At 39.9% G+C, this 26,197-nt stretch overlaps 1 protein-coding gene across 1 annotated transcript; it reads left to right on the top strand.

Moving 5' to 3' along the window:
* The first annotated feature begins 2,474 nt into the window (after positions 1-2,474).
* FCRL1 (Fc receptor like 1) lies at positions 2,475-21,789 on the top strand. The gene is made up of 11 exons (XM_036868611.1): positions 2,475-2,505; positions 6,632-6,652; positions 8,919-9,188; positions 16,300-16,587; positions 16,732-17,010; positions 17,357-17,473; positions 18,542-18,569; positions 19,785-19,867; positions 20,094-20,165; positions 20,738-20,769; positions 21,718-21,789. The coding sequence occupies exons 1-11, from the start codon at positions 2,475-2,477 to the stop codon at positions 21,787-21,789; spliced, it is 1,293 nt and encodes a 430-aa protein (XP_036724506.1).
* Positions 21,790-26,197: the final 4,408 nt, after the last annotated feature.

Below are 26,197 nucleotides of genomic sequence, written 5' to 3'. Positions count from 1 at the left end.
ACTGAGGGTTGCAGGTCAGCTGAGGTTTTTCTGGGCTCAGCTGGGCTTGGCTACAGGCTGTAGTCTGGGTTCAAGTTTCCTCTGTCATCTCATTCTAGGAAGTGTGTTGAAGGAGCAGTCAAATCAAACCATGAAACTGCGATTAAGTGTCTGAATGGATGCAGCAAATACCTTGTACATTTACATCCCTTTGGCATGTCCCATAGCCAAGCCAAAAGCCAGTGAATCAGGGATGTCCACTTCTCCCAAAGGATACTTGAGCAAGTCACCTGACGATGAGAAAGCATATATAATTCTCTTATAGGTAGGGAGCCAATAGTTGGAAGTAGTAATCCAATCTATTACAGTGACTTGAAACAAATTTCTTCTCCTCTATGGACCACATTTTCTTCATCTGTAATATATGGGAATGAAGATTCCTGTTTTTGACCACACATCTGGGCACTATAGCCCAGACAAGTTGACATGGAACATTAACCATCACAGTTTCCCCTGCAGAAAGTGGGGTTTGTTAGATATGACCCATGAGCATTGTAGATCTTTTCTCTGCATTGTGCTCTGTTACTTCACTCTCCAAACTATTGCATTTGAGTTCAAATCACCTCTGTGTCCTCATCACTGCTCCGTGGAGCAAAAGGTGCTGATTTCCCAATAGAAGCATCCTCTTGTGTAAATTCGTATCCTGATGTTGGAGCCCCAGTGATTTCCCCCAGAGGATTTCACATTCCTCTCCTTTCTAGTGGTACACCCTTTCACTTACCACCTCCTGAATCAGCTCTTATCCCCATTTACTTCACTAGAATCTTTGTGAGTGGGTTCATGGTTTTCCATTTCATTATAGTATTGTATAACTTAAAGGCGTGTTCCATTTCTTGGTATATATGTATGTATTAATGTTATAAAAATAAAAGTGTGAGAACTTGATAAATAATGCAGTCTTTAAACCCATGGAGAAGGAGGAGACAGATATTTTAATCTGAAGAAATTGTGAAGGCACACACATGAGCACAGGAAAAGGTGTTAAACAGCACAGTGTATGCAGAATCATACCCTTACACTCTGAGTTTAGAGGGTTCCACATTTCTCATTGAGTTTTTTGCCTTGGCCCTGAAACTTTAAACCAGGCAAACTCATCCCCACACAGGCTTTCCCAAGTCAGTCAACAAAGCTGTGGCACACTTTTCCTGTTTTTGGCAATTTCCTAGGGGTCTTTAGTCTGGTCCTCAACATTGCTCCCTCTTCCCTCCAGCTTTGTACATCACTGACCATTTGTTTCTTTCTTTTTTAAAGTTTTTATTTTATATTGAACTATAGTTGATTTACAATGTTGTGTTAGTTTCAAAGTGATTCAGTTATACATAAACATGTATCTATTCTTTTTCAAATTCTTCTCCCATTTAGGTTATTACAAGACCGTTTGTTTCTTTTCTCAGTCTTCCTCTCTGGACTCGATACCTGGACTTGGAAGTCATTACTGAATAGCATCTTCCCAGGTCCCTAATATCTCAGCTTCTACACATTCTTATGCCTAGATACTCAAAGATTCAAGAAATGTTGAAAATTAAGATGTCTTATTCCCCTCTAATCCACAATCTGAATTAAATACAGGCTTCAAGTGTGGAGAACTGGTAGCCACAAGGTGCTAAAGGAAGAAATGGAAGAGATTATAAATATCCTGATTTTGGGTGAGGGCGGGAACAATATTACAAGTGCCAGGGTTAGTGATAATGGCGAACTGACCCCAAATGCCCAGAAGATAATTTGCATATGCCTGTTTCCTGTATTTCACTTATAAATGTTGCCCAGGTTGTAATTTCCCATGATTTTATTTTTCAGCTGTTTCATGCTCACTTATTGGTACACTGTGAAAGTTTAAATATGCCAGCTAGTATTTTATGGATAGCTTGACCCTAAAAATCATCCTGTGCAACAACTGTCAGACATTACACATAACCTGGGTGACAGCACATCGGTCCCCGCCTTACTGGCACTTGTGCATAGCGTGACTACGATAGAGGCTGCTGTGAGACAAAAGGATGTGCTGATTAGATATGGTCGAGGAGACATCTTTATCAAAGATGACAGACATGCCATTTGAATTTCAGCAGGACCACTGCCTGATGAGATGCTCATCAAAGTCAGAAACTGCCTTTGGGAGACTTCCTTTGAGCTACCTGTGTTCTTGAAGAAGGAGCTGATGTATTAATATGCATTCTCTTCACATTTTGGAAATAGAACCAAACTATAAACAGGATTATTTTTAATTTTCTTGGCCTCCATGGCTGAGGAAATAGAGATTGGCCATCAGAAGGCTCTTGTTCCTTTTTCTATTTCTGTAAATGCGTGCTTTCGATTGTGTGACTTCTGATCCCGACTTCCTCAAACCTCTGACAAGCCACTACCTCCTGATTCTAAGGTGAATTCTTTTTTCGATGAGAGAGCACCTCCAGTTCCAGTACCCCGACCTTGTCCTCATGCTGCTGAGGCTCTTGCTGTTGATCTGTGGTGAGTAGGACGACCCAGAAAAGGGTATGGGATTCCATTCCCTGGCGCCCGGCTTCCTGAAGAGCATTGGGACTTCTCAGGACTAAGTTTCTGCTGGGCAATGGTCAGGCATGCTCAGATCTTTACTTCCCACTGAGGGCTTAGAGTTGGGCAGAAAGTCATAGATACTGGAAAGCCAGATTTTGGAAGAAAACTGTCGTTTTAGTTTTTATCTCATAGGGAGTGTTCACTTTCTGTCTTTCTTTCCACTTTTGATTCTGACTTGGTTCTTGGTGGTTTCGATAGCCACAAAGATAATTCAAACAACAAATTGGCCTCTCAGTTCCTTGCCCTTCTTATCATTAACATGATTTTCCTATATCCTTCCTTGACTTCCCCATTTCTACCATCAAATCCTAGAACTTATCATTACCAACAACTGTCCCACTTCCAAAATCTTTGACTTCAGCACCCACCTCCCTACCTGACTACATTGTATTTCCAGCTCACTTTCTCTAATGCTCCATATTCAACATGCCTTCCCCTCCCCAGGCTTACTTTTCCACTGTCAAATTACTGCACTCCATGTCCTCACTTCTCACAATACTTAGATTCTGTAGTTTATCACAATACTCCCTTGGATGTACCTTCATCCCTCTTCCCCATAGCACTTTCCTGACTAACACACTTTTCTGCATGCTTCACACCTGTGCCTAAGCAGCTGAATGTGACTCTAAACAAAAGGTACAATCCTGCTGACTTATCTTCCTTTAAATGTAGGACCACCAATCTCAGGTGCCATGCAATCCTCCTATTCTTTCAGAGTCAATGCTCTTCCATTCTATTTTTTTTTTAATTAATTAATTAATTTATTTATGGCTGTGTTGGGTCTTCGTTTCTGTGCGAGGGCTTTCTCTAGTTGTGGCGAGCGGGGGCCACTCTTCATCGCGGTGCGCGGGCCTCTCACTATCGTGGCCTCTCTTGTTGCGGAGCACAGGCTCCAGATGCAGAGGCTCAGTAGTTGTGGCTCACGGGCCCAGTTGCTCCACGGCATGTGGGATCTTCCCAGACCAGGGCTCGAACCCGTGTGCCCTGCATTGGCAGGAAGATTCTCAACCACTGCGCCACCAGGGAAGCCCCAATGCTCTTCCATTCTTGATGACCACTTCTTCATACCCACTCCTTTCTCCTCAAACTTTTCTCTTCTTACTCTTAGTTTATAACCTGAGAAAAATAAAAGCAATCGAAAGACAATTTCCTCATCTTTATACGGCTGTATCTATCAACCTGCCCACCTCTGCATTTACATACTCTGCCTTTTCTCTCCCTATTATGGATATATTTTCCCTCATCCAAATTGAAGACAGGACTCTCCACTTGTGCATTGGGTCCCAGACTCCCTTGCTCCATCATCAAAATATTTCTCCATCCTGGATTATTCCTATAAGTATACAAATATGCCATAATGTCTTCTATCTTAAAATAATAGAAATGTGACCTCCATTTGCTTCACCATTCTGCACATCCTTTTATAGTTTTCAGTGAGTCATTATCTTTACTTGATCTCCTCCCATCCTTTCTTTTTAAAATTCATTTTTAATTTACATTACAGTAAGATACACTTTTTTGATGCAATGTCTATGATTTTTGACAAAGATTTAGCGTCATATGACTACCACCACGATCAAAATACAGAAGATTTCCATCACTTCAAAAATTCCTTCATGCCCTCAATCCCTTTAGAGTCAACTCCTCCCTCATTCCTAACCCCTGGAAACTGCTAAACTGTTTTAGGTCCTTATAGTTCTTCCTTATCCTTTATTGAAACCACTTCAATCAATCTTTGTCCTCACCACTCCACTGAAACTGCTCTTGTTAATATCATCAACCACCTCTATGTTGCCTCACCCAGGATTCAATTTTTATTTCTCATTTTATTCAGCATCTCAGGGGTATTTGACATAAGTTGATCATTCCCTCTCCTGGAAATACTTTTCCACTTGGCTTCTAAATACCCTATTCTGCTGGTGTTCTTTCTAACTTAATACCTGCTTCTTTATTGACTTTGAAATGTTTGAGTTTCTCAAGATTGGTACGTAGGCTTCTCTTCCCCATCCATACTCATTCCCTAAGTTTTACACTTTAGTCATTTTAAGCTTAAACAGCTTAAAATCAAGCTTATTTATCCAACTTCGATCCCACCTTTGAACACCTTTCATATATTCAACTGCCATTCAACTGTCTAATATGCATTTTAAACTCAACATGTCCTAACAGATCCTTTGACCTTCCACATGAGTCACCATCACCTAGGACTTAACCTATTTCTCCCCACCACTTCTCCATTTTGTAAATATCACCACCATTCTTCTGGTTGCTATGGCCAAAAATCTAGGAGTTATACTTAATTCCTCTCTGTCTTTGACATTTTATATCCAATCCATAAGTAATTCCCATTGATTCTACTTCCGAATTTATACTGAGATCTGTCCCCTTCACAGCACCAATACTGCCTAGCCTGAGCCACCATCCTCACTCTTCCAGACTAACCTCCCACTAATGTTCCCCCTGCTACTCTTGCATGTCTGTAGTCTGTTCTTTCTACAGTGGAAGAATGATTCTACAAATGCAAATTAAGTCAGAACTGTCCATCGCTCTCCATTACATCATGAACAAAATCCAAAGCTATTACCAAGCCCACAAAGCCTTCTGTGACTGGCCCCTGCTTACTTCTCACACACCAGTATCAACCACTGTTCCCCTCACCTAGTCAGTTCCCAGTGCACCTGCCTTCTCATTCTTCCTTGGACAAGCTCATTCCTTCTCAAGGTCTTCGCATTTGCTGTTTCTCTGCCAGGAATGCTCTTTCCCAAATATTCAGAAGGCCTGCTCTCTAACTTCATTCATGTTTCGACTCAATTGACGTCTATCTAAATAGTCAAGACCATCCCAAGATACTCTGTAACTTATTTTTCTACTGTATTTTTCTTATAGCACTGACCATTCTCTAAAATCATGTTACATATATATTTTTTTGATTGGCTCTCTCCCACTATAATGTAAATTCCTTGACAGAAAAGATTGTCATTCATGTTCATTCCTGCAACCTAAGTGTGATGTACAATGCCTGGCATATAATAGGCACTCAAAATTATTTGTGGTATGGATGAATAAATAAAATGTGATTTTCATGCTAGCCCTCATTGATTCCCTTCTCCTTCCTGAGGAACTGATTATTCAAATAAACATTTAATATAAACAGTAGGCATCTCAGACCAAACTGAACTAAAATAGATAATAATAGTGAGATAATATTTATTAAATGCTAGATAAATTTCAGGCATTCTTCTAAGCATTTTGTGGATATCAACTCATTTAATCTTCACAAAACTATGTGAGGTAGGTCTATTATTATCTCCATTTTACAGAAAACTAAAGCACAGAGAGGTAAAGCATTTTTCCCAGAGTCACACAGCTTGTAAGAGGAAGAGCCAGGATTCAGGTCTATGTCATCTGGCTACAAAGGCTGCGTTTTCCCCAGAATTTTCTGTTCTTGACCATTATGCCATAATATTATGGTCAAATCCTTGGGATAAGAGAGAATCTTTGGAGAAATCTGAAGTCCTTCTCTGGACCTAAGCCTCCTCTGCCCTGAAGTTGTTAAATAAAGGGGCATCATGTTTTGAGCATAAGCCTGTCCACTCTCCTTGCCTGACCTCTGTTACCATGAGTCAGCAAGTCTAGAGCTGGATCATCAGACTTTTGAGAGAGGGAATGAGGATGATGGGCTTGAGGAAGGGAGCGGCTAAGTAGTTATACAACAAAGGCGCCATCTCATAACCACAGGTGAGAGAAGTTACTGGAAATTACAATCATAAAACAGAACTCTGTGTCATTTTGTAGGCAGGTGATTGATGTGGAATGTGGGGAAAGGAACAGAGAGAAAGGAGGAAGGAAGCAAGGTAGGGAAGGGGGAGAAAATAAGAAGATAGGAAGGGGAAAAGAGAAAAAGAGAGGGAAAGAGAGAAAAAGAGGAAGGGCACAAAAGAAGGAGGGTGTGTTGTTGGGAAAGCGCTTGTGGGAGTTAAACTTTGGGTATGTTTGGGATTTGCTGCCCTGTACTGATCTCTGCTAAATTCTCTCCCAGCTCCACTCTGTGAACCAACTGGTGAGTTGCACTTCCTTTTCTTCTTCACGGTCTGTGGGTATCTTGTCACTTGAGCCAGTGCAGGAGGCCTGTGGATGGCTGTTTGATATCCGGTATACAGATGACAGCGGCCCCCTTGGGCCCAGGTTGCTTGTGTTCACACCAGTCTCTGCATGTGACATGTACATGCTCAGCTGATGGAGCAGGTCTTGCTCTGACCTTCTCAAGACCACAATCATTTTTTTCTGGGACGTCCCAGCTTAGGGAGGGTAATGCTGTTTGCACAAGGAAGTCAGGGGGTGCTGAAGGTTGATGTTATAGAAGAATCTCTGCCCTCTGGCAGAAGGGCTCCAAAGCCCCTGTGTACTCCCAGCTGGGTACTCCACCAGAAGTGTTGGAAAAAAATGCCAAAGTCACGCCTCCACGGAGAACAACATTACAGTCAATGCGTGGGCCATGTACAAACTGTAGACTGCTGCCTTCTTCCTGTTTTCGGCCCTGCTCTGCAGTCACAATTGTTACCCCGGTGCATTTTCTCTCTCAGATTCTGCTTTATGCAAACTTACTTCATTAGTTTGCTCCTGATTCAGTCTTACTTGTACCGGATGAGGAGAGGAGGAAATTTTCCCCCAGAAGAAATCTTCCACTAAAGTATGTTTAAATCTAATATATATGAGGACTGCTGTCTTGTGCTTAAAATAATAAGCACAGGGTTAAAAGAGATTATCCTGCTACTTCAACACAGGCTGCATGTGCAACTAGGAACACAGGGTTTGGAATTCCTATGACAAGAGATACTCAGAACCAACTCAGGCTTCTGGTTTCCTCACCTGATATTTGTCCAAGTCTAACTCATGCCTTATGTTAATTCCATGATGCCTTGTGCTTGGCTCCGCTTTTACTCTGTAAATGTGCCTGACCAGTCGTAGCCTAAGCAAAAATCCAAAGCCACATCCAGGATGAAGAAACAACGTTTCTGCCACCAGGAATTTGCCAGGTAGTCTCTGTGCCTGAGAATTTTCTGAAACAAGCTCCAAGCTGCAAGACTGAGCTCTGGACCCATGCAAACTGCCCTGTCCAGTGTCCTATTCCATCCCCACCACAGACCCATTCAAAAGAGTGCCTAGATGCCTTTTTTATTGCTTTTTCTGCTATGCTCCCAAAGCTGTGCTGCTCCTCAGTCCTCTGGCGACTACAGTTTTCCAAGGAGAGAAAGTGATTAATGCACAGGGTATTCCAGGCCTCAGCACAGGGCAAACATTTTGGTACCACAGTTAAACTGAATTTTTAAAAGTCCTAGGGTAAAGCATTCCAGTCGAAAGGCTTGGAGATTATAGATACTGGACTAGGAATCACCCCTCAGTGATCTAGAACACTTAGCATTTTCATCTGATGAGGAGACAAAGAGGCTTTTCTTAGGAATACTCTTAAAACTTCCCAAAGAACAAAGGCTCTGAAGGTTGGATAAACAAATGCCCTGAGAGCAAATGCAATCAGGGCTTTCGATGTTTCATGGGCTGCTGCAACTGGGATAGATAAGGAGATGAGATGAAAGCAGAACACAACTTTACTCGTCTTTAATTCATCTGGAAAAGAACCCCTATGGCCAAAAAGGGATACATGCTTTCTATAGGGGTTTGTATAGAGGTCCCAGATCAAGGGATCTGGGCCATGTGGATGTATGGATGCAGGGTATTTCTAGGCAAATGCATGCCTCTTCCTTCCATTAGGAATAGCAATAAAAGGGGCAGGAGAGAAAGAGTACAGAAGAAATAGAGTTCCTCTGAGTATTCCCCAGACTGATTCTCCATGTCTCATATTCTATCTCTGAAAGAGATAGCGTGGGTCTGAGACATCAGGGGAATGGGAACAGAAGAAAATGACCAATATGGCTTATAACAAGGATGAATGAAATATATTTTCCTAAAACTTCAAGCTTCACCATCTCCAATGCCAACTCTAGTGACAGTCATCAGTATTCCTGCATTGTCTCCAAAAGTGTTTTCAGTTCATGGATAGAAACTTCAAAGAGTAATAACCAAATCAAAGGTAAGGGTTGCCTTGTAGAAGGAAGTGGTGCTGCACAGGGGCAGGAGGTGCTGGGCGTGAGCAGCTGAAAGCCCATGCGCCATGTCGGGGCAGGGCGGTAATGTGAGAAGTGGTCTGCATGTCCAATGAGCTGGACCTTTGAGTCTTGCTGACAGCAAGTGCTGAGAACACAAAGTGCCACCCATCAGGATCTCTGAACCCCATTGCCCTAGAATATGTGTTTAACTCTTCCCTCTAGAGCTGTTCCTGATAGTCAGCCCCTCTCAGCCCATAGAGGGGAATTCAATGACCCTGGCCTGTAAGACCGAGCCCCCTCCACGGAAGTTAGACGTTCAGCTCCAGTTCCGCTTCTACAAAGATGGCAGGCCCCTAGGGCTGGACTGGGACAGCATCCCAGAGCTCTGGATTCCTGCTGTGTGGAGGGAAGACTCAGGGTCCTACTGGTGTCAAGCAAAGACAACACCACTCAGAGTCAAATGGAGCCGCAGAGTCCAGATCCAAGTACACGGTGAGTTCTGGTGGGGGCCTCTGCTGGGCTGGGCTGAGAAGGGCAGAGGTACGAGGCTGGTCTTCCCTGACTGTTGTGTTCTGCTCCTGCATGCATGGTTGCTCTTTGACACATGTACCTGAGCTTTTTAGTATCAGAGTTCTTAAGGGGTCTTCCCTTATCCTTGCTATTCGCATTCAAGCAAACAAAAGAAGTTTTAGGAAGTCTTTACTGTGTGTCATCACTGTGCTGGAGGGTGTGGAGGAAATAGCTGCATAATATATTGTCCCTGACTATGAGAAGCTGAGGCTTAACTGGCATCCTAAACAACTAGCGTGAAATGTGTGGTGGTGTCGTAAAGGTCGACTGTTAATAGAAACTACAAAGAAGGGAGAAATCTGACTGAGGTGGTAAGAGGAGGCTTTGAGGAAAAGGCTATGGGGGAAGGGCTTACGGAAGAGAAGCTGAGGTCTGATTTTGAAAGATAAAAAGGAATGAGGGTGTTTTGTGATTCTGAACCATGTTATTCCATATAACATGGTTGACGTTTCTGACATCCTCTCCCACTCTCAGACAAAGATGTAGCCATGATACCATAAAGCAATTGCTAATACCTTCCGAAAGCTGGGCTTTCCCAGACTTCCTCAAAACTCAACTCCGTGAACCTGGACCACGACAAAAAGCCTCTGGACAGTTCATATGCCATAGGCCCTGTTCTAGTGATTCACACATGTTGTTTTTACTTTATTTTATTTTATTTTATTTTATTTCATTTTTTATACAGCAGGTTCTTATTAGTTATCTGTTTTATACATATTAGTGTATACAGGTCAATCCCAATCTCCCAATTCATCTCACCAACCCCCCTCTCCCCCCCCCCCCACTTTCCCCCCTTGGTGTCCATGCGTTTATTCTCTACATCTGTGTCTCAATTTCTGCCTTGCAAACTGGTTCATCTCTACCATTTTTCTAGGTTCCACATATATGCGTTAATATACGATATTTGTTTTTCTCTTTCTGACTTATTTCACTCTGTATGATAGTCTCTAGGTCCATCCATGTCTCTACGAATGAACCAATTTCGGTCCTTTTTATGGCTAATATTCCACTGTATACATGTACCACATCTTCTTTATCCACTAGTCTGTCAATGGGCATTTAGGTTGTTTCCATGACCTGGCTATTGTAAATAGTGCTTCAATGAATATAGGGGTGCATGTGTCTTTTTCAATTATGGTTTTCTCTGGGTATATGCCCAGTAGTGGGATTGCTGGGTCATATGGTAATTCTATTTTTAGTTTTTTCAGGAACCTCCATACTGTTCTGCATAGTGGCTGTATCAATTTACATTCCCACCAACAGTGCAAGAGGGTTCCCTTTTCTCCACACCCTCTCCAGAATTTGTTGTTTGTAGATTTTCTGAAGATGCCCATTCTAACCAGTGTGAGGTGATACCTCATTGTAGTTTTGATTTGCATTTCTCTAATAATTAGTAATGTTGAGCAGATTTTCCCTCTTGGACATGCCTTCTTTGGAGAAATGTCTATTTAGGTCTTCTGCCCATTTTTTGATTAGGTTGTTTGTTTTTCCTAATATTGAGGTGCATGAGCTGTTTATATATTTTGGAGATTAATCCTTTGTCCATTGATTCATTTGCAAATATTTTCTCACATTCTGAAGGTTGTCTTTTTGTCTTGTTTACAGGTTCCTTTGCTGTGCAAAAGCTTTGAAGTTTCATTAGGTCCCATTTTGTTTATTTTAGTTTTTATTTCCATTACTCTAGGAGGTGGGTCAAAAAAGATCTTGCTGTGATTTATGTCAAAGAGTGTTTTTCCTATGTTTTCCTCTAAGAGTTTTAGTGTCTGGTCTTACATTTAGGTCTTTAATCCATTTTGAGTTTATCTTTGTGTATGGTGTTAGGAAGTGTTCTAATTTCATTCTTTTACATGTAGCTGTCCAGTTTCCCCAGCACCACTTATTGAAGAGACTGTCTTTTCTCCATTGTATATCCTTGCCTCCTTTGTCATAGATTAGTTGACCGTAGGTGTATGGGTTTATCTCTGGGCTTTCTGTCCTCTTCCATTGATCTATATTTGGGTTTTTGTGCCAGTACTATATTGTCTTGATTACTGTAGGCTTGCAGTATAGTCTGAAGTCAGGGAGTCTGATTCCTCCATCTCCATTTTTTTCCCTCAAGATTGCTTTGGCTATTTGGGATCTTTTGTGTCTCCATACAGATTTTAAGATATTTTGTTCTAGTTCTGTAAAAAATGCCATTGGTAATTTGATAGGGATTGCATTGAATCTGTAGATTGCTTTGGGTAGTATAGTCATTTTCACAATATTGATTCTTGCAATACAAGAACATGGTATATCTCTCCATCTGTTTGTGTCATCTTTGATTTCTTTCATCAATGTCTTACAGTTTTCTGAGTACAGGTTTTTTTACCTCCTTAGGTAGGTTTATTCCTAGGTATTTTATTCTTTTTGTTGCAATGGTAAATGGAGTTGTTTCCTTAATTTTTCTTTCTGAACTTTCATTGTTAGTGTATAGAGAGCAAGAGATTTCTGTGCATTAATTTTGTATCCTGCAACTTTACCAAATTCATTCATTAACTCTAGTAGTTTTCTGGTGACATCTTTAGGAGTCTCTATGTATAGTATCATGTCATCTGCAAACAGTGACAGTTTTACATCTTCTTTTCCAATTTGTATTCCTTTTATTTCTTTTGCTTCTCTGATTGCCGTGGCTAGGACTTCAAAAACTATGTGGAATAATAGTGGTGAGAGTGGACATCCTTGTCTTGTTCCTGATCTTAGAGGAAATGCTTTCAGTTTTTCACCATTGAGAATGATGTTTGCTGTGGGTTTGCTGTATATGGCTTTTATTATGTTGAGGTAGGTCTCCTGTATGCCCACTTTCTGGAGAGTTTTTATCATATATAGGTGTTGAATTTTGTCAAAAGCTTTTTCTTCATCTATTGAGATGATCATATGGTTTTCCCCCTTCAATTTGTTAATATGGTGTATCACATTGAGTGATCTGCATATATTGAAGAATCCTTGCATCCCTGGGATGAATTCCACTTGATCATGGTGTATGATGCTTTTAATGTGTTGTTGGATTCTGTTTGCTAGTATTTTGTTGAGAACTTTTGCACCTATACTCATCAGTGATATTGGTCTGTAATTTTCTTTTTTTGTAGTGTCTTTGGTTTTGGTATCAGGGTGATGGTGGCCTTGTAGAATGAATTTGGGAGTGTTCCTTCTTCTGCGATTTTTTTGTAAGAGTTTGAGAAGGGTGAGTATTAGCTCTTCTCTAAATGTTTGATAAAATTCACCTGTGAAACCGTCTGGTCCTGGACTTTTGTTTGTTGGAAGATTTTTAATCACAGTTTCAATTTCATTACTTGTGATTGGTCTGTTCATATTTTCTATTTCTTCCTGGTTCAGTCTTGGAAGGTTACACTTTTCTAAGAATTTGTCCATTTCTTCCAAGTTGTCCATTTTATTGGCATAGAGTTGCTTGTAGTAGTCTCTTATGATCCTTTGTATTTCTGTGGTGTCCATTGTAACTTCTTTTTCATTTCTAATCTTATTAATTATTAGAAATTATTTCATTTCTAATCTTATTCTTATTGGCTAAATGTTTATCAATTTTGTTTATCTTCTCAAAGAACCAGCTTTTAGTTTTATTGATCTTTGTTTCTATTTTATTTATTTCTGCTCTGATCTTTAAATCTTTATGATTTCTTTCCTTCTACTAACTTTGGGTTTTGTTTCTTCTTCTTTCTCTAGTTCCTTTAGGTGTAAGTTTAGATTGTTTGAGATTTTTCTTGTTTCTTGAGGTAGGATTGTACTGCTATGCACTTCACTCTTAGAACTGCTTTTGCTGTATCCCCTAGGTTTTGGATCATCTTGTTTTTGTTATCATTTGTCTCTAGGTATTTTTTCATTTCCTCTTTGATTTCTTCAGTGATCTCTTGGTTATTTAGTAACGTATTGCTTAGCCTCCATGTGTTTGTGTTTTTTACGTTTTCTTTCCCTGTAATTTATTTCTAATCTCATAGCATTGTGGTTGGAAAAGATGCTTGATGTGATTTCAATTTTCTTAAATTTACTGAGGCTTGACTTGTGACCCAAGATGTGAACTATCCTGGAGAATGTTCCATGTGCACTTGAGAAGAAGATGTAATCTGCTGTTTTGGGATGGAATGTCCTATAAATATCAATTAAATCTATCTGGTCTATTGTGTCATTTAAAGCTTGTGTTTCCTCATTAATTTTCTCTCTGGATGATCTGTCCATTGGTGTAAGTGAGGTATTAAAGTCCCCCACTATTATTGTGTTACTGTCGATTTCCTCTTTTATAGATGCTAGCAGTTGCCTTATGTATTGAGGTGTTCCTATGTTGGGTGCATATATATTTATAATTGTTATATCTTCTTCTTGTATTGATCCTTTGATCATTATGTAGTGTCATTCCTTGTCTCTTGTAACATTCTTTATTTTAAAGTCTATTTTATCTGATATGAGTATTGTTACTCCAGCTTTCTTTTGATTTCCATTTGCATGGAATATCTTTTTCCATCCCCTCACTTTCAGTCTGTATGTGTGCCTAGGTCTGAAGTGGGTCTCTTGTAGACAGCATATATATGGGTCTTGTTTTTGTATCCATTCAGCGAGCCTGTGTCTTTTGTTTGGAGCTTTTAATCCATTCACATTTAAGGTAATTATCAATATGTATATTCCTAGTACCATTTTCTTAATTGTTTTGGGTTTGTTTTTGTAGATCCTTTTATTCTCTTGTGTTTCCCACTTAGAGAAGTTCCTTTAGCATTTGTTGTAGAGCTGGTTTGGTGGTGCTGAATTCTCTTAGGTCTTTCTTGTCTGTAAAGCTTTTGATTTCTCTGTCGAATCTGAATGAGATCCTTCCTGGGTAGAGTAATCTTGGTTGTAGGTTCTTCCCTTTCATCACTTTAAATATATCATGCCACTCCCTTCTGGCTTGTAGAGTTTCTGCTACGAAATCAGCAGTTAACCTTATGGGAATTCCCTTATATGTTATTTGTCATTTTTCCCTTGTTGCTTTTAATAATTTTTCTTTGTCTTTAATTTTTGTCAGTGTGATTACTATGTGTCTCAGCGTGTTTCTCCTTGGGTTTATCCTGCCTGGGACTCTCTGCACTTCTTGGACATAGGTGGCTATTTCCTTTCCCATGTTAGGGAAGTTTTTGCCTATCATCTCTTCAAATATTTTCTCTCTCTCTTCTTCTTCTGGGACCTCTATAATGTGAATTTTGGTGCATTAAATGTTGTCGAGAGGTCTCTTAGGCTGTCTTCATTTCTTTTCATTCTTTTTCTTTATTCTGTTCCACAGCAGTGAATTCCACCATTCTGTCTTCCAGGTCACTTATCCGTTCTTCTGCCTCAGTTATTCTGCTATTGATTCTTTCTAGTGTGTTTTTCATTTCAGTTATTTTATTATTCATCTCTGTTTGTTTGTTCTTTAATTCTTCTAGGTGTTTGTTTTTTAATTCTTCTAGGTCTTTGTTAAACATTTCTTGCATCTTCTCGATCTTTGCCTCCATTCTTTTTCCGAGGTCCTGGATCATCTTCACTATCATTATTCTGAATTCTTTTTCTGGACGTTTGCCTATCTCCACTTCATTTAGTTTTTTTTCTGGGGTTTTATCTTGTTCCTTCATCTGGTACATAGCCCTCTGCCTTTTCATTTTGTCTATCTTTCTGTGAATGTGGTTTTTGTTCCACAGGCTGTAGGATTGTAGTTCTTCTTGCTTCTGCTGTCTGCTGGATGAGGCTATCTAAGAGGCTTGTGCAAGCTCCCTGATGGGAGGGACTGGTGGTCGGTAGAGCTGGGTGTTGCTCTGGTGGGCAGAGCTCAGTAAAAGTTTAATCCACTTGTCTGCTGATGGGTGGGGCTGAGTTCCCTCCCCGTTGGTTGTTTGGCCTGAGGCGACCCAGCACTGGAGGCTACAGGGTATTTGGTGAGGCTAATGGCGGACTCTGGGAGAGCTCAGGCCAAGGAATACTTCCCAGACCTTCTGCTGCCAGTGTCCTTGTCCCCGCAGTGAGCCACAGCCACCCCCTGCCTCTGCAAGATACCCTCCAACACTAGCATATAGGTCTGGTTCAGTCTCCTATGGGGTCACTGCTCCTTCCCCTGGGTCCTGATGAGCACACTACTTTGTGTGTGCCCTCCAAGAGTGGAGTCTCTTTTTCCCCCAGTCCTGTCAAAGTCCTGCAATCAAATCCCACTAGTCTTGAAAGTCTGATTCTCTGGGAATTCCTCCTCCTGTTGCCAGAACCCCAGGTTGGGAAGCCTGATGTGGAGCTCAGAACCTTCACTCCAGTGGGTGGACTTCTGTGGTATAATTGTTCTCCAGTTTGTGAGTCACCCACCCAGCAGTTATGGGATTTGATTTCATTGTGATTATGCCCCTCCTACCATCTCACTGTGGCTTCTCCTTTGTCTTTGGATGTGGGGTATTTCTTTTAGTGAGTTCCAGTGTGTTCCTGTCAATGATTGTTCAGCAGTTAGTTGTGATCCCAGTGCTCTCGCAAGAGAGAGTGAGTGTGTATGTCCTTCTACTCCATCATCTTGAACCAATCTGACCCACATGTTGTTCAATTGAAGCATCACAACTGTAGGAGATAACTGTCATTATCTTCTCCATTTTCCAGATGGGAAATTGAGTCTCAGAGAAGTTAAGTAATTTGACCAAGCATGCACAAGAAGAGTTGGAACCAACATTCAAACCCAGGCAGTTTGATTTGTAACCTAGACTTGTAGCCATTACACTCTTGTGCCTTGAAAAATGGGAGTTTGAGAGATCATGGTTCTGGGAATCACACTGTCTTAGGCAGGGAGAAGACACTGTAGCCTCCATGGGAATATTATGGTGTCTTTCTTACCCTACCACCATCAACCCAACCAATGCCAATTCCAAATCAGCAGGACCCCCTCTGCCCACTAGCTCCCTGCCCCACCTTTAAATAATATAAGCTGTTGACTTCACCGGAGGCCTTTGCTTTCAGGACTGTCGCACCTACCCTGTCCCCGAAACCCTCCCTACTCAGGGCCTTCCTGTGTCATCTTGTGTTCATGTAGGAGTCCCCATCAGTAATGTGAACTTGGAGATACAACCTCCCGGTGGATACCTGATGGAGGGGGAAAAGCTGGTTCTTGTCTGCTTGGTCACTGGGGGCACAGGAGATATCACCTTCTTCTGGTACAAAGGGGTCCTGGGTTTAAACCTGGAAACGAAGACCCAGCGTTCACTGACGGCGACGTTTGAGATCCCTGTGGTGAGGGAGAGTGACTCTGAGCAATATTACTGTGCGGCTGACAATGGCTATGGCCCCAGGCTCAGTGAGCTGGTGAACATCACTGTCAGAAGTAAGTTCCACTGCCTTTCTGCTCAGCCAGCATGTTCCCCTGGGGGCACCCTGAGGAAGTGAACTGGTGCTGCGCCTCTGTGGGCAGGGATTGTGAGTCTGTCATCATCAGAGACCCCCTCTGACAGTCTACTATCTCTCTCAGTTCCAGTGTCTCACCCTGTCCTCACCCTCAGGGGTCCCGGGGCCCAGGCTGTGGTGGGGGACGTGATGGAGCTTCACTGCGAGGTCTGGAGAGGCTCTGCCCCGATCCTGTACCAGTTTTATCATGAGGATGTCGCCCTGGGGAGCAGCTCAGCTCCCTCTGGAGGAGGAGTGTCTTTCAACCTCTCTCTGACTGCAGAACATTCTGGAAACTACTACTGTGAGGCCAACAATGGCCTGGTGGCCCAGCGCAGTGAGGTGGTACCACTCAATATCATAGGTATAGCTCACGCTGTGGAACTACTTCGGTCAATGTCTGTTTCTCAGCATTCTGGGAGAGTTTTGCTGACCCCACAAAGTTTCTGGTGGTGTGCTACCAAAGATGAGGCTTCTATGGGTAGTCCTGTCCTGGGAGATGTATCTGAGGGGGCATGGGGGACATCAAAGCTGGTGCCTCTCTTCTCTCATCAATGTGATAAGCTGCAAGTCCCTAGGTGCATAAATAAGTCCTACCTCCCCACCTCCCCCAGGAAGAGCAGACCTTGCCTCAACCCACACTCAAGATATCTGCTCTCCAAACCCAAGCCCTTCTCCTTGGCAGTTCATGTACAGGTCTCTCCCTTCAGTGCCTACGGAGGACAGAAAAGAAGTTCTTACTTCAAGAGTCATGGAGGTGCTGCTTGGCATCTCTGGTCCCACCACTATGGCCCTATTATTTTGCTGCTGGCTCAAGAGAAAAATAGGTTTGTATTTATAGAGATTGGTATTTTGTTACTGTGACCTTTGTTCTCACTGAAATAGGGCAAGATTTGTGACATATATACTAATAAGGATGAATATATCCCATTAGCCACCTTGCCTATAGATCTGCTCATAGCCAACCCCACTGCCCCAGCACATGGGATGGCACCTATTAAAGTAGTGAAAGTTTTTAGTAAAGACCTTCATCCCCATGTATTATCAATTGAGGTTAAACTGATACCTTGTACTTTTGTGGTTTAATTTTTATACAAAAATGTAACTACTTAAAATAACTAATCAGTCACTTATAAGAGAAATACAGTTAGCAGTTCCAGCTATACTGACAATCTCCCAGGTAAAGTCATTGCACTAATTCTTATTTGCCTTAGAATACTGTCACATGGTTTTTCTTCTCCCTGAAATATTTACCCACACATCCACATATATGCTTTTTCTGAATGTTTCTCACTTTTCAGCTTAAATGTCATTTCCTCCAAGAGGCTTCACCTGGCCACACAGCTTACAATTCTCTTCTATTATTCTTCCTCAGAGTACCAATAACTTCACACATTATTACAATTGATTATTACCTATTTATTTGTATTTTTAATCTTGGTCTCCTGTTCTCCATTGAGCAAGTTGGAGATGGGGCAAGAGAGGACAATGTGAGATTCTTACTTAAATTCCAAGCTTTTGGGCATCTTTGGAGACGTCACCCCAACTATGCTGTGTCTATGGCAGTGCCTTTTGTCATGATAGGATTAGGTCGTATGGTTCTAAAACCAAAACCAAAAAATGTTATAGGTGTGCAGGTACAGAGCCTTGGGCTCAAGTCCAATTCTGGTATTAACTGTCTTTGGGAAGCTCGCTTAACTATTCTGGACCTAAATCTCTTCATCTGCAATATGAAGGATCTGCCCAAATAATTACCAGGATGTCCTCTGAGCACACAGTGGCATCTTGCAATGGGCATCCTGAAACAAGGCACATTCCCTGCACAAGCGCTGTATGAAAGCACTGAGAAAGAGAGTTCCTTCATTGACATGTATTTTCATTTGTTTGACTTGCAGGAAGTCGTTCAGCCGGGGATCCACTCAGGTGAGACCTCTGCTTTCTCTGTGTGCACAGTTAATGTAGAAAAATCTATTTCAAACAATTTTTTGAATTGTTCTCTCTCATGAGCTTTTTTCCATATTTTGTCATATCCAAAACTACTACTCCAGAGTTCTTCCACTGATAACTTCATTTGCTATTCCTTTTCTTTTATATATTAACTAATTAATTTAAATCCTTTCATCATTTTTCCTAATTTATCTCCTTCACTAAATGTGCAGAATAAGACAGTTCCATTATATTGACCAGTTTCATGCATTTATTCAATCAACCAATATCTGAGAGTCTGTAAGTCATTTTGTTGAGTGCTAGAAAGCATGAAAATATGGAGAGATCTTGAGAGTTTTAAGTATCCTAGAGTAGTTAAGATATACACACATTTCCATAATGCAGGCCAGAGAATAAGTAATAAACATACTGAAAAATTGTTGATGAAGTTCCTTAGAAGATTAGAAGAGGAAAAGATTTTGTAAAATTTATTTTTGATTTTATTTTATTGAAGTATAGTTGATTTACAATGTCATGTTAGTTTCCGGTGTACAACACAATGATTTAGTTATATATTCTTTTTCAGATTCTTTTCCCTTATAGGTTATTACAAAATATTGAGTATTGTTCCCTGTGCTGTATGATAGGTCCTTGTTGGTTAGAAGAGGAAAAGATTTTTTAAATACTTCCATCGGGGGATATCAGTGTTTAGTTGATACATTTTATACTGTGTTATTATTTTTGCCAACAAAAAAACAGATTTTTTTCCAAATCAGAATAGCACTTTTTCAGTGATACATGCACATGCAAGAGTATTTTCTTCTTTCCCTTCCTCAAGCTGCTTGTTCTGCCTAGCAACCGGTTTCCATCTAGGGTGAATCAATATTTTTTCATTCAATATTTACCGAGCACTTATGATGTGAATGGCACTATTCTGGGTGTGGGCAATACCACAGTAAGCTGTCAAATAAGAACCTTACACTTGCGGAATATATACTCCAGTGATACTCTGCAATGCCTTGCTCAGTGTAAGTATAGAGCTGTGGCTTGTACCAGACAGCTGTGCTGATTTCCCCATAAATTAGCATTCTATTCAGGACACTTTGTAACAGGCTTCTCTCCTTCAGTGTTTTACTCATAATCCCAGATAGTTATGTCTGGGACATCTAGGATGCTATCCCAGATGGGTAGCATGTGTTTCTGTGTTTGCAGGAGCCTTCCCAGCCCTGTACCCCAAGAATCCACCTACCTCAACTCACAAGGCCCAGAGCAACTACACCCTGACTATGAAAATGGTGAGGCTTCCCAAATGACCTGGGCCAAAGTAGGCAGAGCAAGCTGGGGAAGAAGCAATAAGGTGATGTCTATTAACCAAATCCGACCCTGCTGTGTCCCAGCCACCTCTACAAATAAATGACTCATCTATCTGCATGGCTGTGATAGGTGGTAGGTATGGCATGAGTTAAATGGCAGGAAGAAGGGACTGTGTCATGTCATGATGCCTCCTTTTTTCTCTTTCAGTGAATGTTGTAAGTGGGGATGAGGTTTATTCTTTGGTGTACTGTGTGCAGCAGGAACAGCAACCAGCGGCAGGTGAGACATGAGGGAGTGAACTTGTCTCTGACTTTCGTCTTTCCTGGAACCGGGAGGATAATCAGTGACCGTGTATGGCAACATGGCTCTGTTCTTTGGTGCTGCTGCTTCTGCTCTTGGAGCTGACTATGAGCATTGCTGTGCCTTATATGAAGATTGGCCTTTGGTCTGGAAACTGTCTTGAGTAGAGCCCAATGCTGATGCTAACTTGGCCTCCTGTGTATCTCACTCCCCAGTCAAATGGCAGCATTGGAGACGGTACCAGCTATGGACTCCCTGTAGCACCCCAATACAGCTGCTTAGTTGTGGCTGTTGTCCCATCCCGTACTTGGTGGGCACAGAAATGCTGAGAGGTACAAATGCCAGGAGGGGCTGGCGGACCCTCACTCCCCGCAGGTGCTAGTTTTCCTCTGTACAGTAAGGAGTCATATTTGTGATAGGCAGAAAAGTGAGACAGAAAAATATTAATGGAAGTAAGTCCATGGGAAATAGACAGGAGAGAAAGAAGCATTTATTAACACTAATTTAATGAAGGACTTTAAATGGAATCTCACATATGTTTGTCTCCACAGAAGAACCCCCTGGGATGCATACTGGGGATAAGGTGAGTTAGAATCCCTGTTCTTTCCTCCATGCTCTTTCTCTCTTTCTTCTGGGGACAGGCTCTCAAATTTTTAAAATTATGGCCACTTAGGAAAAACAAGATATCTCATGGTCTATCTCCTACCTTATCTCCTCACACCACAGGGATAAAAACATTTGATTATAACAGTAAAGTGTCATTGTACAAGGTAATTTTAGAGGCTCACGTATACTTTTTTCTAGCAATGGACATATGGAAGGTTTGTAGCTAAACTGTAGTGCATGCTTAGTCTAAAAATTCTATAGATTTGAAAATCTTTATCCTGAAATACTGTTGAACCATACATACATCATTTTGTGCTATAAGGTTAACCAAACAACATGTCAAAAACTAAATTAATATTGAATAAATCTAACCTAAGTGATTTTTGTCATTAAAAAAATCAGTAATTTCTAAACTTTGATCAATTCAAGACTTCACTGATGATACAAAAATGCTTTCAGAAAATTGCATAAATTCCAACTCTGCACGTGTGCAAATAGAGTAAGTGCTTTGTATTTGAGTCTAGTGTGGTGTGGCAGACAAATATCTCAGGACAGAGTTCAAGTCCTTGATAAACTCCAGTAACAGGCTAAATTTAGTTTATGAATACAAAATTCTGACATCCTTGAAAAATTATAGTCCGTGGAACAGCGTAACAATGACTCATAAAAATGAGAGAAGGCTTTGTATGGGTCAGTTTGCAGCTCATCAGGAGCATCTCAGTAGCCCAACAGTGGGACGCAGGCCCTTTGAAAATGGCGGCCTAGGACCACAGTCTTCCAAGAGGCTCCAAGTTTTGTCTTGAGCGGTGCACCATGATAGGGTGCATCCTGGCTGACTGAAAGAGGACTGGGGAAGAGGACCTGTGGGAAACATGTTCGACTTGCCTTCCCTGCTCAGGTTCTATCCATGTACCTTTGCTCTTAGAACCCCTCAGCCATCTATTCTAGGCTGAAGAAGGCGGATCTTACAGATGTGGACTATGAAGATGTTATGTAAAGTTATAGAAGATTCTGCTCTTGAGAAACCATGCACGACCCCATACCTCCGAACTAATATGTCCTTCAGAGATCCTGGGAGAATCAGCGTTCCAGTACACCTCATCCAGGTGCTTTCCTCCATGAGATTATTCCTGCATCTACTGTGAAGTGAAGTTGGCTCAAGCTTTGAAGAGATCGCCCAGGAGAACCAACATGAACTCAGCAGTGGGAAGAACTTTGTTACTAGAGCCGGATTCCTATTGGTTCTTTCAGGTACAAGTCAAACTCTGCTCTGAGTTCTTTTTACAAGAGAAAACAGGACAGGAATAAAAGAACTTGAGGTCATGGGGTAGAGGGACAATGAAGCTTAGAAAGCATGAACCCAAGGTTAGTGATTTTGTGGGACTGCTCCATACAGAAAGCTGTGTCCATAATTTTTTGTCCAAGTGCTTTCTCTGCTTAGAGAGTACAGAGCTCCAGTCCTGCCCCTTACATTAATCATCCTGTTTCTACATAAAATATGTGACTCAGTGAATTTGGGGGTCACTGTTACCAAACTAAAATTAAAGCAAAGTTACATAAAATAACATTGCGGTTACACTAAATTGTAATGACATATTTTGTATGTCAGGCCAATCTAGGTGCCAATCTAGACGCCCCCATATTTATAAGGAGACATAATCTCAGTAGGTTTCACTACATCCAAAGTTCTGTATTTGTTGCAACCTCTAAAAGCTTTAGGAATATGTTTTCTTCCTTAATTCACAAACTTTTTGAAAATGTGATAATATGGTTTGAAGTCTGTATTTTAATTTTAAAGCAATCATAAGCTAGCACATAAATTAAAACATTTTAAAAGTATATAATGTAAAAGTTAAAGTCTTCGCTATAAGTTACCACAAGTGGTACCCATTGTTAAAAGCTTAGCATTGTTAAAATATTAGCTCTGCAGATATTTTTCTATTTTTCTGTAGAAACACTTCTACATACGTGTGAATATATAGATATTTAGAAGTATACCTATTTAATAAAATATCATGAAATATTTTGAAGTCTGTATGTAGATTATTGTACTATTTTAAAAGCTGTGTAGTGTCCTGTTATATGATAAATCATAATATATTTTTTCTTTTTTTTATTTTGCTAAAATATAAATAACATAAAATTTACCATTTTAACCATGTTTTTCTTTATTTCCAGTTATCAAGTTCTTTTTATTCATTTTTTTCCTCATTTGTGTTTCTTCTATTTTTCTCTTTTTTTAATTGAGGTAACATTGGTTTATAATGTTATATAAATTTTATGTGTATATTATAATTTGACTTCCATTTACACTACAGTGTGCTTAACACCAAAAGTTTAGTTTCAGTCCATTACCATATATTTGGCTCCCTTTACCCACTTTGCTCTCCCTCCACCCTCTTTTCCTCTGGTAACTGCTAATCTGTTTTTTATATCTATGTGTTTGTTTTTGTCTTGTTTTTGTGAGTAGTGTAAGATAGGAGTCCAGTTTCATTATTTTAATATGAATATCCAGTTTTCCCAACATCATTTATTGAAGAAACTATCCCTTCTCCACTGAATATTCTTGGCTCTCTTGTCAATTATTAATTGACCATATATGCATGAGTTTATTTATGGGCTCTCAATTCTGTTTCATTTGTCTATGTGTCTGTTTTTATACCAATACCATACTGTTTTTATTATGATAGCTTTGCAAGATAGTTTGAAATCAGGAAGTGTGATGTCTCCAGCTTTGTTCTTCTTTCTCAATATTGCTTTGGTTATTTGGGGACTCTTGTAGCACCAAACAAATTTTAGAATTCTTTGTTATATTTCTGTGAAAAAATGTCATTGGGATATTGATAAGGATTGCATTAAATGTATAGATGGCTTTGGGTAGTATGGACACTTTAACAATATTAATTATTTCAATCCATGAACAAGGGATATCTTTCCGTTTATTTGTGTCTTCTTCTATGTCTTACATCAAGGTCTTATAGTTTTAAATATATAGACCTTTCACCCCCTTGGTTAAATTTATTCCTAAGTATTTTATTGTTTTTGATGCTATAATACATGGGATTGTTTTCTTTATTTCTTTTCAGATAATTTGTTGTTAATGTGTTGAAATGCAACTGATTTTTTGTGTGTTTATTTTTATCTTGAAATTTAACTGTATTTTATTACTTCCAGAAGATTTTTGGTGGAGTCTTCAGGGTTTTCTATATATAAATCATATCATCCACATACAAAATTTTATTTCTTCCTTTCTGATTCGGATACCTTTTATTTCTTTTTCTTGTGTAATTGCTTTGGCTAGGGCTTCCAGTATTATGTTGAATAGGAGTGGTGAGAATGACCACTCTTGCTTGTTCCTGATGTTAGAAGAAAAGTTTTCAGCTTTTCACCTTTGAGTATGATATTAACTGTGGATTTGTCATATATGGCCTTTATTATATGGAGGTACATTCCTTCTATATTCAATTTTGAAAGTTTTTTTTATAATGAAAGGTTTGTCAAATGCCTTTTCTGCATCTATTGAGATGATCTTATAGTTTTAATTTTTAGTCTATTAAATTGATATATTACAGTTGTTGATTTGCATATATTGAGCCATCTTTGTATCCCAGGGATGAATTTCACTTGATCATGATATTTGATCCTTTTAATGTGTGGTTGAATTCAATTTGCTAGTATTTTGTGGATTTTTTGTAGGTTTTTTTTTTTTTTTAATTTTTATTCGAGTATAGTTATTAGAGAAATGCAGACCACCTATATGTTTTTGTTTTTGTTTTTTATTTATTTATTTATTTTTGGCTGTGTTGGGTCTTCGTTTCTGTGCGAGGGCTTTCTCTAGTTGCGGCGAGCGGGGGCCACTCTTCATCGCGGTGCGCGGGCCTCTCACAGTCGCGGCCTCTCTTGTTGCGGAGCACAGGCTCCAGACGCGCAGGCTCAGTAGTTGTGGCTCACGGGCCCAGTTGCTCCGCGGCATGTGGGATCTTCCCAGACCAGGGCTCGAACCCGTGTCCCCTGCACTAGCAGGCAGATTCTCAACCACTGCGCCACCAGGGAAGCCCCTAGGTTTTTTTTTTTCTTTTCTTTTCTTGTAGTGTCCTTGTTTTGCTTTGATATCTGGGTAATTATGGCCTCATAAAATGTTTTTGTACATGTTTACTTCTCTTCCATTTTTTGAACAGCTTGAGAAGAATTGGCTTTAATTCTTCTTTAAATGCTTTCTAGAATTAACCTGTGAAACTATACAGTCATGGGCTTTTCTTTTTGGGGAAGTTTTTGATTACTGATTCAATGTCCTATTTATTACTGATCTCTCCAGATTTTCTGTTCCTTCATGATTCAGTCTTCATAGGTTGAATGTTTCTAGGAATTTATTCATTTTTTCTGTGTTATCCAATTTGTCAGAATATAATTGTTTATAGTAGTTTCCTATGATCCCTTGTATTTCTGTGGTATTAATTGTAATGTCTCCTTTTTTCACTTACAATTTTATTTATTTGAGTCCTCTTTTTCTTGTTTAATCTAACTACAGATTTGTCAATTTTGTTTATCTTTTCAAAGAACCAGCTCTAGTTTTCTTATTCTCTTCTATTGTTTTCCTATTCTCTATTTCATTTATTTTTGCTTAATCTTTATTATTTCCTTACTTCTGCTAATTTGAGCTTAGTTTTTTCTTGTTTTTCCAGTTCCTTGAGGTACAATGCTAGGTTGTTCATATGAGGTCTTTCTTTTATGTTTTTTTAAATGTAGGCTTTTATAGCCATAAACTTTCCTCATTAGACTGTTTTTGCTGCATTCCCAAGTAATGGTGTGTTATGTTTTTATTTTATTTTGTCTAAAGATATTTTTGACTTCCCTTTTGCTTTCTTCTTTGATCCATTTGTTGTTCAGAAGTGTGTTGTTTAATTTCCATTTATTTGTAAAATTTCCAGCTTTCCTCCTATTATTGATTTCTAGTTTCATACCATTGTGGTAGGAAAAAAAATACTTGATATAATTTATTTCTCCTTAAATTTGTTGAGACTTGTATTGTGGCCTAACATATTATCTAGCTTAGGAAATGTTCTATGTGTACTTGATAACTGTGTGTATTCTGTTGCTGTTAGGTGGAATGTTCTATATATGTATATTAGGTCTATTAGGTCTGTGGTGTTGTTCCAATTCGCTGTTTCCCTATTAATTCTCTGGATGATCTCCACTGTAGAAATGGGATAGTTAAGCCCCCAACTATTATTGTGTTGGTGCTTATTTCTCCTTTGGTTCTGTTGGTATTTGCTTTATATATTTTGGCATTCCAATGTTAGGTACATAGATATTTACAATTGTTATATCTTCTTGATAAATTGACCCCTTTTAGATTATATAATGACCATCTTGTCTCATGTTATAGCTTTTGACTTAAAGTCTGT

This window comes from Balaenoptera musculus, chromosome 1, assembly GCF_009873245.2.
Source record: "Balaenoptera musculus isolate JJ_BM4_2016_0621 chromosome 1, mBalMus1.pri.v3, whole genome shotgun sequence".
Lineage (NCBI taxonomy): Eukaryota > Metazoa > Chordata > Mammalia > Artiodactyla > Balaenopteridae > Balaenoptera > Balaenoptera musculus.
Note: the sequence above shows the minus strand (reverse complement) of the source record. Positions and strands in the feature narration are given on the sequence as shown.